General features: G+C 39.0%; 1 protein-coding gene across 1 annotated transcript; it reads right to left on the bottom strand.

Moving 5' to 3' along the window:
- Positions 1–1,909: 1,909 nt before the first annotated feature.
- Positions 1,910–16,256, bottom strand: LOC140927472 (uncharacterized). Its single transcript, XM_073377132.1, has 5 exons — positions 15,106–16,256; positions 14,009–14,062; positions 13,091–13,165; positions 10,969–11,070; positions 1,910–5,623 (listed from the first exon to the last, which is right to left on the bottom strand). Exons 1-5 carry the CDS (start codon positions 15,731–15,733, stop codon positions 1,995–1,997), a joined length of 4,488 nt encoding a protein of 1,495 aa, XP_073233233.1. The 5' UTR covers positions 15,734–16,256; the 3' UTR covers positions 1,910–1,994.
- Positions 16,257–17,202: the final 946 nt, after the last annotated feature.

Genomic DNA, 17,202 nt, shown 5'->3' with positions numbered 1-17,202 from the left:
TCACCAAGTTTTAAACCTGGTAGCCTGAGATGCGTCAAAGTTTGATCCCATGCTTTCTTTGCGACCAAGGGAGTCCCAGGAGACCTAAGGGGATTGTAGTGTACGCCATTTTCTCTGTCCCCCCATCCGGCCTTGTCATGACGCAAGTTAAAGAAAAGCCATAAAATTACCTTCTCATTGTAATCTCCCTACTCCCAACATTTCATTTTCTCCCTCCTCTCTATTATGTACCTTCCCCCTCATTAAAGGTGGTCAACAAGTGTGGGTCTCTTAAAATAAGGTAGCTAAGCTTTGACAACCTTTTGATATAAACAGGTCACCACCACATTACCGGGAAAAATACTCCGGCGTCATTCTTGTATTTAAAAAGTTTACAGAGGAACCTATTAACCAGTGCATTATATGTCACATTAAAAAGATCAATTTCGCTTCCCTAACAGAAAATTTGAAATGAAAAAAATATAGGTTAACCCTTTAAACCCTAATATCAAAATTCAAATTCTCATTTGTTATCTTTATACGTTTTCAATAGAATTCGTTGAAGTATCAATTAGATTCATTTTGTGTGATCATGTCCTCAATTCCCATGACCACTTTGTTTTATAAAGGAGTGATATTACAAAGAGAAATTTGACACTGGTCACTCTTAGAGCTTAAAGGGTTAAGCCGCCCTGTGGGAAAAAAAATCATGCAAGACCTTTTGCAAACTTTAAGACGGAATCCACTAGGAAATTGAGTAATTTTTATTCTCAGTGGACAAAAACCTTGTACCAGAATAGTTTAAAGAATATTGCATTCTTTTTGACATTTTTTAAGGATGTAATTAGTCATCTGTAATAACACCAAAGAAAATTTCTCCTGGGAGTCCGAGAAAATGAATGTCAAATTTCAAAAGAATTGTGAAAACACAGGTAAATCTCTGTCTCTCTTTCATATGAAGATGTAATTTTGTGAAATTTGACATTTATTTTCTCGGGCTCCCATAAGAAATTTTCTTTGGTGTTATTGCAAATGATATATTACATCTCTTGTTATTTGGGCGTGCCCCAAATAGAGTAATCGAGATGGCTTGTTTTGAAGCAAACTTGCAATAGGCACGCAATACGTGCTAACGTAAACAAGGCAAGTAAAAAGGAGAAGCGAGGCGAATGTCAGCCATGCGAACGTCCTGTACAAGGTAAGAGGCATGTTGGAAAGAAAGCTCCGCTAGCAAGGTACTTTATCCCACTTTTACGATCTCAAACATTAATCTGAATGTTCAGTATTTTTACCTCATCTAAATTTGGAAGTTTGAAGTCCGGAGATGAAAACTGTTAAAAATATTCGTACTATAACGGATTTTCGTCGCAATAAGACTTTGAGCGATGCTGAATTGTTCTGAGGTCGAGAGCGAAAGGAGATGTTGCGCAAAAATGTTGTTACTTGCAGCCTAAAAAGATTAAAAGAAAGATGACAAATACATTTAGGAATTGGTGAATGAACTTAAAAGGAATTGGCCTATTGTCGGTACTAAAGGAGCATTTTAATAGATTCACGTGCGTCTTTGCTCGTAAGTGCTAAAGTCACGTATGTGGGAAAAGTGTGGATAAGATACAGCTGTTTTGAGACGTTTATCTTGATGATCTTGTCTTACATATCAAAATGTACGAATCAGTATGTTAGGTTTTGGTATGGGGCTTTCGCGAACAATGTGTATTTGATAATGTGTGACATTTCTTTGACGAGAGGATCGAAATGCACCAATCATACAGTCTAGTGAGTCTCTTATTGAAATAAACCACCCATCATGAGGCAGCGTTTATTCGACGGTGGCGTTTAATGGAGGAAATACGGTACGATTAGTACAATCACTCCCAAATATACGCTCCCACAGAGTCTTGTTGAAATCTGTTTCAGGATTCGACACTTTTATACTAGAAATACGGTTTTAATTTCCGTGTAATTGCTACCACAAGAGTAAAATATTAAAAAAGCCGAGTAACATTAAATAAAAATTATGAAAAATTCAACTGTGTTATTGTTGAATTGTGTTTGATTGCTTCCGCCAGTGCAGTACAGTCACCAGTACCAAGTCCATTCCATGACAAATTCAACTGTGTTATTGTTGAATTGTGTTTGATTGCTTCCGCCAGTGCAGTACAGTCACTAGTACCAAGTCTATTGGATGACAAATTCAACTGTGTTATTGTTGAATTGTGTTTGATTGCTTCCGCCAGTGCAGTACAGTCACCAGTACCAAGTCCATTCCCTGCCAAATCCAACGGTGTTATTGTTGAATTGTGTTTGATTGCTTCCGCCAGTGCAGTACAGTCACCAGTACCAAGTCCATTCCCTGACAAATCCAACGGTGTTATTGTTGAATTGTGTTTGATTGCTTCCGCCAGTGCAGTACAGTCACCAGTACCAAGTTCATTGTATCTCAAATTCAACTGTGTTATTGTTGAATTGTGTTTGATTGCTTCCGCCAGTGCAGTACAGTCACCAGTACCAAGTCTATTGGATGACAAATTCAACTGTGTTATTGTTGAATTGTGTTTGATTGCTTCCGCCAGTGCAGTACAGTCACCAGTACCAAGTCTATTGGATGACAAATTCAACTGTGTTATTGTTGAATTGTGTTTGATTGCTTCCGCCAGTGCAGTACAGTCACCAGTACCAAGTCCATTCCCTGCCAAATCCAACTGTGTTATTGTTGAATTGTGTTTGATTGCTTCCGCCAGTGCAGTACAGTCACCAGTACCAAGTCTATTGGATGACAAATTCAACTGTGTTATTGTTGAATTGTGTTTGATTGCTTCCGCCAGTGCAGTACAGTCACCAGTACCAAGTCCATTCCATGACAAATTCAACTGTGTTATTGTTGAATTGTGTTTGATTGCTTCCGCCAGTGCAGTACAGTCACCAGTACCAAGTTCATTCCCTGCCAAATCCAACTGTGTTATTGTTGAATTGTGTTTGATTGCTTCCGCCAGTGCAGTACAGTCACCAGTACCAAGTCCATTCCCTGCCAAATCCAACGGTGTTATTGTTGAATTGTGTTTGATTGCTTCCGCCAGTGCAGTACAGTCACCAGTACCAAGTTCATTGTATCTCAAATTCAACTGTGTTATTGTTGAATTGTGTTTGATTGCTTCCGCCAGTGCAGTACAGTCACCAGTACCAAGTCTATTGGATGACAAATTCAACTGTGTTATTGTTGAATTGTGTTTGATTGCTTCCGCCAGTGCAGTACAGTCACCAGTACCAAGTCTATTGGATGACAAATTCAACTGTGTTATTGTTGAATTGTGTTTGATTGCTTCCGCCAGTGCAGTACAGTCACCAGTACCAAGTCCATTCCCTGCCAAATCCAACTGTGTTATTGTTGAATTGTGTTTGATTGCTTCCGCCAGTGCAGTACAGTCACCAGTACCAAGTCTATTGGATGACAAATTCAACTGTGTTATTGTTGAATTGTGTTTGATTGCTTCCGCCAGTGCAGTACAGTCACCAGTACCAAGTCCATTCCATGACAAATTCAACTGTGTTATTGTTGAATTGTGTTTGATTGCTTCCGCCAGTGCAGTACAGTCACCAGTACCAAGTTCATTCCCTGCCAAATCCAACTGTGTTATTGTTGAATTGTGTTTGATTGCTTCCGCCAGTGCAGTAGAGTCACCAGTACCAAGTTCATTCCCTGCCAAATTCAACTGTGTTATTGTTGAATTGTGTTTGATTGCTTCCGCCAGTGCAGTACAGTCACCAGTACCAAGTCTATTGGATGACAAATTCAACTGTGTTATTGTTGAATTGTGTTTGATTGCTTCCGCCAGTGCAGTACAGTCACCAGTACCAAGTTCATTGTATCTCAAATTCAACTGTGTTATTGTTGAATTGTGTTTGATTGCTTCCGCCAGTGCAGTACAGTCACCAGTACCAAGTTCATTCCCTACCAAATTCAACTGTGTTATTGTTGAATTGTGTTTGATTGCTTCCGCCAGTGCAGTACAGTCACCAGTACCAAGTCTATTGGATGACAAATTCAACTGTGTTATTGTTGAATTGTGTTTGATTGCTTCCGCCAGTGCAGTACAGTCACCAGTACCAAGTTCATTCCCTGCCAAATTCAAGTGCGTTATTTGAAGAAGCGAGCCAAGAGTACGAGCTAAGAGCAGATGAAGGGTACAACTCTTTTCGTTTTTACATTCTTTAATGCATTCCAATGCAACTGAGAGCGTGGCGTTATCCTTTACCTTCTTAGCAATACACGAGACGAAAGCCTTTATCGCTTCTTCCGATTCCGAAGCTAGCATGCCGCATGTGAACAAAAGCACCTGTTTAAGCTCTTTAAAATATCTGTCGTCGGCAATTAAGGTTTCTGGACAAATTTTGTTGTCTAGAACCTGGCAACAGAGGTGAAATGCTGCAAACAGTTCCTGAAATGTTTTATGTAAAAAGCAATAGTTCAGAGATGGTCTCACTTTTTTAGGGCTACACTCAACGGACAAGAAGCCGAATTCAGGTAATTCTTCTGAGCAATTTTTAAACTCGCCTTCTTCGAGGGACATGTTATTATGAAGCAGACCGTTCCACGCGATGGAGCCAAGCTGTCTTAGTTGAGGTTTGTATACTTTAGTGAGGTCTTCGCCCTTGGTATTTGGTAATCGTAATCCTTTCTTTTTCCTATATCTTCTAAGAACACACTCTACCATTTCTAGATACAGCTGTGTACCACTTTCTGCAAAAATACCATCAGAGTCCTCACAAAGAAGACAAAGAAGTACAGTGTTTAAAGGACTTTCTGTCAACTGTTGGAGGTTTTCGTCAGACTCTAGTTTGTTTATAAGCTTCTGGGCCAAATGCGGTTCCGCTTTGAAATACCTGAAAATGAACTTTCTGGCATCTTCTTTGGTGAAACCTTCAATTTCTAGCAAGGTATCGCAGCACTCACGCACCTCCATCCCAACCTCTTGTCGTGCTGTAGCTACAATGTAACACTTTGGTAGCACTCTTCCTTGCATGACTTCCTTAAACGCTGCAAACACATTGGCAGGCAACTCATCCAATCCGTCAAGTACCAGTAAAATTTCGGGCTGATTACAGCGAATGAATTTGAAGAATTCATCCTTATCTTCTTTTGTGCAATCTCGAGGCAGAAGTTGGTCATCAATGGCGTCCCAAAGGACAGACTTGAAGATTTCGTTCGCTTTCTCTTTTTCAGATCGAGGGAGAGGTTGTCCTTCGGTGGCCTTCGAAAGGCAAGACTCTATTTCTCGGCATTTAAGCAGTAAAACAGCTTGGAAAATTGGAAAAATACTTCCTGAAGGATTTTCTTGTTTGTTCACTGCCCAATCGTAAGCAAGTTTATTACAGAATGTGGTCTTTCCTATACCTGGCCTCCCTTCAACTAAGACCGTCCTAGGATGAGCGCATTCTTCGTGGGGTTTGAAGATATCTTTCATAGTAACAGTTTCATCAGTCTTTATTCCCCGTTCTTTCTTTCTGCTCACTATTTTGAGTCTGGTAAAGTTGTTATCAAGGCTTAATCGAAACTTTTCCCACCATGGAAAGGGTGCAAACCATCTCTCACGGGTGCTGTAGAGTTGGCGAATGCCATCAACAAATCCAGTTGGGTAAAAACCACCTGAAAATAAAAGATATATCGTGTTTAAGTCGAACCCCCACTTTAAAGACACCACCTTAATACGGACATCTCGTTGTTTTATGGACAGTTTCCTTTAACACTGGCAAGAGCCCTTATATCGTCTCAAAATTCAACCCGCTTTAAATGGACACCTGTGTAAGTAAGCCACCTTTGTAGAGTGCATGGCATATGACTACTAATTCGAGGGTCATACAGATGTTTCGAGATCCTCCGAGTTTCCACTGACTTTTCCCCCTTGAGAAAAACAAGTTGCACTCTTTTAAAGCAAAACATTGAAATTATTCCCTTTACACTAAGTCTTTATTGCTTTGTGGCGCCTCAATCTAAAGGCAGCGAAACGACGATCACGGTTATAATTCTTTTCATGTATTCGCTGATAGAGCAATTTTCAATCTCTAGCGAAAATCACTCTATTACAAGCACAGTCTGTTAATAAAGATCAGCTTAATCAAAACGATGGCGCCGGCAACCAGTGTCACTAAAACTTAAGGTAATTCCCTTGTTTTGCACTGCGCATCACCTACTGCGCATAACATGACGACATCAAAGCTGGTGGTGATTTTCACCAGTCACCTGAAAAGACGTAACGGCCTTCTTTTTAGTTTTAATCGTTTTAATTGTGATTCTGACAACCCTCCCCGGCTAAAATGGTGTTGGGCTTAAAACTCGCCCCAGTCCCCGCGCGTAAAATGCCCATTTGAAGCCGGAATTGCCCCTTTTGTTGTCTCTGCAAGGAAAGAAGAACGGTGTTCCCCCTTTTTTTTTAATTGGTTATGGCTAGAAGAAAAAGATATTTAAAGGAGAAAAAAAAATCTGGTTAGTAGAAGTTTTATTATTTTTTTTATAAGAATGACGTAAAATGCCGCATTTGGAGACACAGTATAAACGGTTCACGTTTTAAATTACTTCCAAGATCGAGCAATTTAAAGTCACTATACTGAAAAATTACAGCCCAGATCAACAAACGGGCTTTAGATTTTAGTATATTTCAAAGGTTTTTTTTTGTACGAGAATGATTTTTGACGGTTGTTCCAGCTTCGAACATTCCGTGCGCAACTTGGCAAAAACACATAGAATAACGGGCTCGTGGGGCGAAATCAAGCAAGGTGACCCCATCCATTTACTGCAGATTTTCAATGCACTGACTGTCAATTGGACCAAGTTTTAAAAAAACTTGATAGTACACCCTTGTTAGTTAGACGGGGTCTAGGGTTTATCGTTCATATCCGAGAAGACTAGAAAGTCTAACCGTTTGCAGATGTCTTTCCAAAGGCAGCACGTTCTCCTCAGATATTTAAAAAACCCTGAGTGTTGGTCCGGCCGGGGCTTGAACCAGCGGCCTCCAACTCGGCAGACCTGCGCTTAACCAATTGAGCTAACCAGGCGGGGTTAATGAAGTGCGGTGGATATGAAGCCCGGCCAACTTCATTGTCATGTTTTTGTTCGCTTTTTTGGACTTGACCGTGCACCTTTCATTGTGAACTAACGGACCAATAGCAACGTCCTATAAATTTATTCAGTCATAATTTGTGAACCAAGACAAAACATTGTACACGCTCAGCGAGCCCTCAACAGAACCTGCACCCCATTGTTTCCATCTTTGATTTTTGCAGGCTTTCAGAACCTGTCTCCTCTACTAAACTAACGGGACCACTTGCACTATTTTCCTTCCCATGACCTGGACATTCAAGAACAAAAATAGCCAGAATTTCAGCCGTCTCCTCGAGTCGCAAACTTTTTTGTTTACGACATTATTAAAAAAAGTTGCTTCTTCTTTCGGAACATGTAAATTACATAACTTGAAAGATGAGTGCCCTTAAATGCAGAAACTAAATTCTGTCACTGAATTTGAAGCATAGATTTCTTCGAGAATCTCTTGATTGATTCTAATTTTCCAACAATTTAAGGTCGAGATTTTGAACATTGATATCTGCTGTTATTGACGGCTCTGTGTAAGCATAGTATTTTTGAATAAAGAAAGAACAATGAAGAAGCAACTAGTTTTAATAATGTAGTAACCAAAAAATACACCATTAAATCTGGATGAAAACGTAATTGTGAAGTGTTTTCATAAAGGCCCATTGGTTTTATGTAATGCTTTAGTTGTGTAGACGCTGTATTTTCAGTCAATTTTTCGCACGTTTCTTCGATAGTTTGCCGATAAAACGCAAATGGTTTAAAGAGCAAAAACGGTTGTAAACCTAAAAAGAAACTAATTATACTGTTCAATAAATCTTTGTAATTAGCAATTATTGAATGAATAATAAATGGCTTTATTATAGTTGCTACATTTTGCATGATGTGCCGTGTGCTTTTGTTCATATTTATTGTTTCAAGGAAATGTGTTAGTCGGTTGCTCTATTCATACTTGCTGGCTACTTCAATTTTTATTGCAACCCCTGCAGCCGGATCGGCCACTTGGTTGAAAGCCGGCTTTAATCTACCCACCACTTAACTGAGGGATTGATATGGCTGTATTGCGGACTGCTTAACAAAAGACTTATCCCACGCAAACGGCGATTATTTTCCTAGCACATTGCAAATCCTCGTACTCTAGAAGCTGGTTCCGAGTTATGAAGCCCTTCAGACGTCTTTGTTATAATATATAGATTTAGCCGGGGCTAAAAGTGAGGCTCCCATTAATAAATTTATAATTCAAATCAAACAATAAACTTGTATTTCACAATTCAGTTAACTTTAGAGCACATTCATGTGACTTTTGAGGGAAAGGCTAAGTGATCTTAGAGAAAAATAATTTGCAGACAGCCCAAGAGTGAACCAAATCTTACATCGAGTTGATAGCCTCATATGTACACCTAAAACTGGCAATCACCTTCGATCACATTTAAAAGCCATAATGGCTCTTGATCGCCGTACAGTAATTAGGTCTGGAAAAAAATCAGGCCCAATTTTTTGCGTTCGAGACGTTTAGTTTACAAAATCTTGCCAACAAATCTGGGAACGTGTAAACCAACCCTTTATGCCATTTATACATCACATCTGAGTTGAAATAGTACTATGAGGCACTGTTTTTATCATACAGACCTCGGACAGAATGCAGTATTTCACAATTTTGCAATACAAATTGCACTCATTCAATATTCTGGAGAATCGAAGCATGCGTGGGCTTTTAGCTAAACCGTTAAAAAAATTTCCAAAATCATCTGTACGGCCAGCCGGTTCTCATTTTTGCAGGGCGAGATGTGGTCGAGTGTTTGAATAAACATTAATACAGTTACGCTCCAACATAATAAAGAATTTACTATGTTTATTTTTTATTTAATGGTTTTATCGATGGGTAATCTTCAATTTTGAAAAGCGTTTGATTCGCGGATATACATATATATATCCGTTTAGCGGATAGCCTGTTTTGACAGCTGTCAATTGATCACAACATTGATGTCCAATATGTGTGCATTATCAGTTTTCCTGCGCTCCCAAACTGACTAGAAAGTATGAGATTGAACATTGATCGCGATCTAGTAAAACAATAAACTGGTCAGCGGACAGCTTCCAAATAAATCACGTCACCTCGATGACTTGACATATGAACCCGCGATATGCTCATGTGATACTGGTCAGTGGCTATCCTGTTTTGACAGCTGTCAATTTGTATTGTAAAGCAGTAGCAGTTTATGCAATGTGTTACTCTCTTATTAATCCTTGTGGATACTGAACTTAAGGAACTTTATTTGCCCTTGTTAGTAACCGGATCTACACTGTACAATGTGATGGGTGTGAAAACACATCTGTCAGTATCAGTGAAGCTGAGATAAACCTTACTCTCCGGGCTGTAACCACTTATGTCCTATGTTGCAATTTGGCTCCAAGCATGTCTGCATTGAAGATGTGCATATTTTCAAAGATTGTCATAAAAAGACACTATTTTTGTTGTGGATTGGGACATACTGTATAAGCTGTGTGGTTCGGAAAACAAGTGGAGTAAAGGATTTGTCCTCTCTGGTAAGATATGATGGCAGTTCTTTAGCTGCAGTAAGGCATGTTCAAAGTATCGTACCTGTCGTACGACCACGCCCAAATATACGCTTCCACAGCGTCTTGTATACACTTCTAAAACGCTGGTGTACACCTTGATCATGGAGAACTCTTTTGCTTGAACCTAAAGCTTCACTTCTAGCACCTGCAGGATCACTGCTTGCCCCTTGCTTAACTTTAGAACTTATAAAATTATAACTAATTATTTCGGCAAAATTCATGCCCAGTTCATAGCCTGGGGCCAGGCTCTTTAGTGAGGGGAAAGGGCTATAAACTGAAAGTGGGGAGCGAGGGGAGGAAAGTTGTTTTTTTGCAATCTAATTTAATACTTCATACTTGTTGTGCCATCTTTTGACTCGAATATTCGATTTGTGTACTTTCACGTTTAAGGTGCGCGTGCGCAGGTATATTTTCCCATCAAATTTTTTATTTATTTTGTAGCCCGAATAGACTTCTTTGGCTTGTTTGTTTTGTTTTCCCAATAGAGGTCCTAGAGGAACTTGACCCATTGTCTCTTCATAAATTGTGCGTAGATATCCAGTGAACACGATGTAATTAGAAAGAATTAGTTCTCTAGAGTATTATCACATGACCCGTATTGGGAAAACCAAAACATACAAGCTAAAGAGGTCTATTGCGCGAACTCCTTCCTTGTTTTTTTGTGAATATCTTGAAAGATAAACCCTCTTAACTCGAAAGAGGGCAGCTACACCGAGAGCATAATCATGTATACTTCGATCTACTAGCTTAGAAGTTTAAAAAATTGCAAAAAAATGGCAAAAATCCGAATGTTGGGCGGTAACATGGTCATCGAGAAATGAACATTTTGAAGACAAGAAATGAAGGCAAAGACCGAAAGTCCTAAATAAAGCAGCTAAAAGCTACGTACAAGAGAGGAACTTGGCAAGGTAGCCTGAACAGTTAGCAAGCCAAGTCTGGAGCAGGTTTGTCATCTTAAAAATTGGAGGTAAAGTTTAGCCGTGTCTATATCAGATATAAAAGACACATTAAACATTAATTCCTTTTGTTTTTTCTTTATGAATTATTAACGATTTCCTAAAGCTCTCGTAAGCGACCACTCCGTATTGTTTACTATGCGGTCGCTTACGAGAGCTCATTTCCGACCAGCTCTAGTTACGACCACTTTTTCGAATTTCCCGGATGGTCGCGTAAGAGAGCTTTGACTATGTGTTCCATTGTGGACTTTCACCAATTCCCCCGTAGAGCCCTTTTTGGTGTTTTCTAAATTTAACCCGCTTAAAACGGACAAATAATGACGCGGACACTGTTTATAGTCCTTAATTGCAGAACTTATCTGCAGATCTTACATGTTCCTTTATCACTGCTTTCTTGTCCGGCGGATGTCAAGGCATCTAACTTTTCTCTAATGGCTGTTATTTCATCTTTAATCTTCTCAAATTTTTCTGTGTCTGGGGATACAAATATAAGCAAAACTTCCGTTAGTTGAAAATATACTAAGTATTGAAAAAGGTAAAGGGCGGCGTGGTTGCCTAATGGTTAGTGCTGTGAACTTTGGATCGAAAAGAGTTTCGGACTGAAGCCTTGGCGGCAGTCACTGCGTTGCATTCAGTGTGCCTCATTCCACCCAAGTGTATACATGGGTACCAGCGAATTTTATGCTAGGGGTAAACATGCCTTGGACTAGCATCCCATCCATGAAGTGGCAGAAAAATTCCTCGCCGTGGCAATGAATATCGGAACAAGCTCTGGCCGGATGGCCCAGTTTGGCTCGAACGTAGAGGATTGAAACTCAGGGACCTGTTGTTACTGCAATCTCACGATTATGGGGATTGTCCTAGCAAATCGCAAAGCCTGTCATTCTCCTCAAATTTGTTTGTCAAAAGACGTAAATTCCTTCAACATCTTCATTGCTTGAAACACTAGAATACTAATACTGCCCACATGCAAATTGCCTTCATTTGTTAAAGTTTCCAATTTCTCGCCCATGCTTTCTAGTTCGCTTTGATCTCTTCGAGGTCTTCTGTGATTTTTTTCTGGGGAAGACATTCATTGTAAGTTGAATAGTACAAATATAACTAGACTGCAAAAAATTCGTTTTGTTTTCTTAAAATCGGTATAGCGTAGCGTGCGCGCGAGCCTTTTTCAAACTCACTCCAGGGGCCTGTTTCTCGAAGGTCCGGGTAACCTTTCAGGCCCGAAATCAAATATTTAAATAGAAATGTAAAGGATAAGAGCGCGGGTCCTGGCTAGCAAACTACTCCATTTTGTTCCATTAACTGATAGTTTTGTCACGTTAGATGTAAAACTATTGAAACCTCTATCTTGTATGTGAACAACAGCAGCTTTACGGGCCCGTTAATTATCGGGTCTTTCCAGAAACGGGCCCCAGACCTTTTGTTTGCGCGTACTTGAATACGCAAAAATACGGACTCCCAGAGACAATAGGCAAAGTTCAGCCTCTTGACGTTTAGCCTGTTCACAGACCTTCTATTTTCTCTTTACAGATCATCAGGCGCGCTTATGCAGTTCTTTCGACAAAATGGCCGGAGGGCAAGCTTGGCAAGAAATCTCTCCGGCATCGATGAAAGGATGCCAATACTGATCACTATTCGCTCGTTTGACAAATGTGGTATTGCTGTCCCACCGACTGGGGAACGGTATAATGAAATTAACATTAGTATTAATTGGTCACTCCCGTGACAATGAGGACCTAATATGGTTCTATGACGAAAGCGATAAAGAATGATAAATGCAAACTTACAAAAGAAAAATGAACGCTAGATACTTTATGGCAACTTCGTTTGAAAAATCTTTTATCAGTTCAATTGAAATGTAAGGTTCTTGTTCAAAATATAACAATAAAGCTTGTTCGATATTAGGCACTGATGGATGGTAAGGTAAATGAATGCATATTGCTTCATAAAGGGCAAGAAAAGAGGAAGGTCTGAAAACTGGAACTCTACGGTATCAACAGACGAGAGCTTCCCAAGAATGTTGGGAACAAGGGAACATATCCATTCACTTTTAAGGCTCAATGGATAAGAAAAGCATTGATTTCCTGCTTTGGAAGGATGTTCGATCAATATGTTTTTTTCCATCAGGCCCTTATTGGACAACACTTCAGCTATTTCGCCTGTCTCTCACTCAGTTAATTGCAATGTTGTGACTTGGTTGCTACAGGACTGAGGCCTTGAGTCAATTTTCCTCTTCATAAATAAAATGGACACCTGTTTGTTACGTGACAAAAACTAAAATAAAAGGGAAAGGAATGTGTACTGCGCGCGAGAAAAAAAAATCAACAGTTTGGAATATACCAGGCAGAAAACAGTGACAGGCTAGCCGATCTACATAGGCTGAAAGTAGCTTGATATAAAACTGTTTTGCAAATTGCAACTGGAATGACACGGCTTCTGTAAGGTACAAACAAGGTGGCTTCTTGTCCTTTTTATCAGGAAGTTTAGAACATACCTTTTTCTTGGTTTGCTTCCTCTACCGGATCTGCTGTCAAACGTTCTAGCCTGTCGCTGATGTTCTTTAGTTGTTCTGTTTATTATCAAAAAATGCACATAATGCACCCAAAATTTTGCATGACCTTGGACTTCAATTTGTGTGCAACGACTGTAACACCCGGGAGAAATTGGGAAACATGGTTACAAAAAATAAAGCAGAGCGCAAACAAAGTGTATTATGGGCAACACAAAAGTTGCGTATAAACCCTGTAGATACATGCAATATAGGAGGACATGTAAACGTATCTTTACTGCTCATCAGGCAAGTTGTGACAATGACACGTCAAAGGTTCGAGCGTTTCTTATCATGGGTCAGGGTGTGATAACGGGTGTGTCGTCGCTTGATGATCTTTAAGTAGAGGAGAAAGAGGGAAGGGCAATTACTTGGGAAATGCTTAACTCCATGTGAATAAAAATAAGATTGAAAATGAAAGTATAGGGAAAACTTGACTCGTTGGCTTGAGGATAAGTACTGTATTTATATGAAAAGCAGACAGTATTAATTGCACGTCAAGGTAAGTTCTTGAATCAGGCTTGCATTATGATGGAAGGTAAATTTTGTGGTTCAACTCCCTTGTTCAAAATTTTGTTTTCAGCAAAAATATTTTTTGTTTTAATTCAAATTTTTGTGTACGGTCATGTACGATACTGAGCACAAACAACAAAATGAAAATTGATCACACAAAATGAGAACATGTTATTTGGTTGAGGAGGTCGTAACTCTTATCTTACAGGGGGAGGTCAGGAATTAAGAGGGCTACCCTACTGATTTTAATAACGACTGAGATTCCCCCACCCAACAGACTGAGTCATCTTAAAAAGGTGTCTTAATTTTACAAGGGAATTGATTATTAAACCCTTTTAATGGCCAACATACCTTCAAGTTTGTCTCGTGAGTTATCGCTTTCTCTCTTCAATTCCTTTACCAATCCTTAAATGAAACAAATAGGTACAATAAGATAGTGAAGAAAACACAGTTCAAGTGGCTAAATACCAAATGTTTGTTTTGTTTAAACACCTTAACCCTGTTTAAAACAAATCGGATTTGATCTCAAAACATTGCAAGTGATTTTGGTGAGTATTAAAGTTTGTCTTGTGTGGTTATTTCTGTCTTGGGGATTAGAACTTGCCTTAAAGTCTTAGACTTATAAACAAAGTCTCAGCATCTTTGACTTTATTACTGTATTTGCAACCCCTTCCTGATATAATCAGTTAAACATGTTGGGAAAAGAAACTGCATTACTTGCAAAGGTAAAAGAAGTCTAAGACATTAGTAGTGTTTCGCAGATTTATGTGGAACTTTCTTTTATTTGGAAAGAAGGCTGGGATAAGAGCATAAGCTGTGTACTTCAGTTGCACAACGTATTTGCACAACTATATCTGAACAGCCTATGTAATTTTGCCTGCTTTTGTTTGACTTTTTTCAATCAACACGGTTTACAAAGGGAAATGCGTCAATTAGCAATCCTACTGAAATGGAATACTCTGGAAGGTTTTTGAAGCTGTTTAAAACACTCACAGCCCGTGTTTTATCACTGGTTAAAACTTTTTGCGCTTTGTGCTCAATTTTAACTAATGATAAAACAATTCTGTTCTTATTTTGAACATTACTTAAACTGATTCCTGTAACCAAAAACTCTGTACATCACTTGTTAGTCACGACAATCTCAAAGTGCATCTTCTGCAGCTGTGACTGACCTCTTAGTTGAATGAATTACTCTTAAACACATGAATTTGCACATTAGCACATATGTTTTAACATACTTATAATAATAACTAGTTATTCTTTAGTTTATGTGTATTCAGGATTTAATTATTGTAACTAATAAATTATTACTATTTATCATTGTCTGCATTATAAATTACATATGAAGATCCTCAATATAGTCTATAGTACTGTATTGAATTGAGTATAGTATTACATTGTTATTTCGTTTATCCACAATAAATATTCGTGGTGCTTTTTCAAGTTACCTTCAATCTCATCAAGTCTGTCTTTGCTGCTATCATCATCTTTCTTCCACTCCCTCAGTAATTCGTGGTAGTGTTTCTCGATGACAGGATCCATACTCTCAGTATTCAGCTTATTGATAGCGGTGGCATCTGCACCCAGTCCTACCAATGCATTACTGATATCCTGCCAATAGGAGTTAAATGTTGCATCATCCACAGATGCCTGGCTGGCATGTCCATAGACATGGTTTCTGTAATACTTCACCCTAGCTATGTTGGCTTCAGCACTTGTATCTGCAGCAGGTGGGAGATTATCCCAACCGGTGGTTGGAGGAATCAAGCCACATATATTCCTTAAGAGCAACATCAGCAGTGTGACATCAAAATCTTTTGAAGATACGGATGAAGGTGTAGAGGGGTACAGCTTGGCCCATTGAGTGGGGTTGAGAATTCTCTTCTTTCTAAGTGTCTGCAGTATTGGATGTACAGGAGGCTTTGTAAGAACTCCATGTAGGCCTGCTGGTAGATGAATGCTATCAAACTTGTTTCTCAGTGCCTGGGATCCTACATCCACAAGAAGACGACACAGATGAGCATAATTTGTTGTCTCCTTGGTAGATGGATATGAAGGTGTAGCTGCAGAGGCCATGTTGAATAAATTCTGCTAGCTGTAAATTATGAAAAATAAAATTTTCAAAAAATTGCAATAGGAAAATGGGCAACCATAATTTTAGAGGCACAAAGAATGTAGCACATATGCAGCATTTATTAAAGTACATTGAGTGATCAACCCAAAGGAATTAATTACACAGGGAACAAAGCTAAACAAGGACTCCACTGCATGGTGGATGCATATGACAGTGTAGCAGCTGAAGCCATGTTGAATAAATTTTGTTAGCTGAAGACTATTTAAGGTACTTCCCTTGTTTTGCACTGCGCATCACCTAGTGCGCATAACATTGCCACTTCAAAGGTGCAATGATTTTCACTGGTCGCCTAAAAAGGGGTAACTAATTGGCCTCTTTTGTAGTCCAAATGCTTTTAATAGCAATTTTGATAATTCTACCTGGCTAAAAAAGTGTTTGTCTTGACACTCGCCCCAGTCTTCTTACACAAAATGATCATCTAAAGTGGGAATTATCCCTTTTTTGTCGTTTTGCTATGAAACTAGAATGGTAACATTTTTTTTGGCGTTTTTTACTCGTTATGGTCACACAAAATATATGTATTAGGGAGAAAAAAGTCTGGATAGTAGAAGTTGCATTTGTTTAGATATGAATGACGTGGAATTTCCACATTTAGAGCCACAGAGGACACAGAGAGGTACAAGATAATCTTAAAACTGCAGTCCATTTCTGTGCATGTAATTTGAAGTCTCTTTTAAAACTGAAAAAATATAGCCCAGGAAAACAGACGTGCTTAAGGTTTAGTACATTGTAAGATTCAATAGTGCTTGCTACGAAATAAGAATTCTTGAAGGTTGTTTAAGTTTCAAACACTTTGCACACAAATAGGAAAAAATACTCAGAATTACAGACACGCTAGTCAAGGCAAAAACAAGCACTGTGATCTTTTTATTGCAGATTTTGAATGTTCTATTATACGACTGACATTTGAGGCAGGTACAAAAGTCGGACCGGATCAACTCGGACCGCCAGTCCGGGTCGGATCAACTCGGATCGACTCGGACCAACTCGGATCGAATAAAAAAATAAAAATAAAATAAAATTGGACTCGGATCATAAAAAACAAACAACTCGGATTATAAAAAGAAAAATAAAATCAGTCGGTATATCTTAACTTTCACCAGCCATTTTGTTTTTTTCTCACGAACTCGTGGTTGCGTAAATTAATTTTATTTTTATTTTTGTTAATTTTAATGATACACTAGTGAGCAGCACACATACACTTCCAGTGAACATTTTTAACTTGGAAGGAGGAGAAATCATGCTTGCCCGGGACAACGAAAATTTTCATACCCTAGGCGAGAATTGAACTCACGACCCTCCGAATACTACATGTTTATCGGACGTTCCAACCACTGAACCGGAGGGTCGCGAGTTCGATTCTTTCCCTGGGCATGTGTGCTGCTTACTAGTGTATCATTAAAATTAAGTT

Source organism: Porites lutea, chromosome 2, assembly GCF_958299795.1.
Source record: "Porites lutea chromosome 2, jaPorLute2.1, whole genome shotgun sequence".
In the NCBI taxonomy this organism is placed as follows: Eukaryota; Metazoa; Cnidaria; class Anthozoa; order Scleractinia; family Poritidae; genus Porites; species Porites lutea.
The sequence above is the reverse complement of the archived record's forward strand: the minus strand, read 5'-3'. Positions and strand labels throughout refer to the sequence as shown.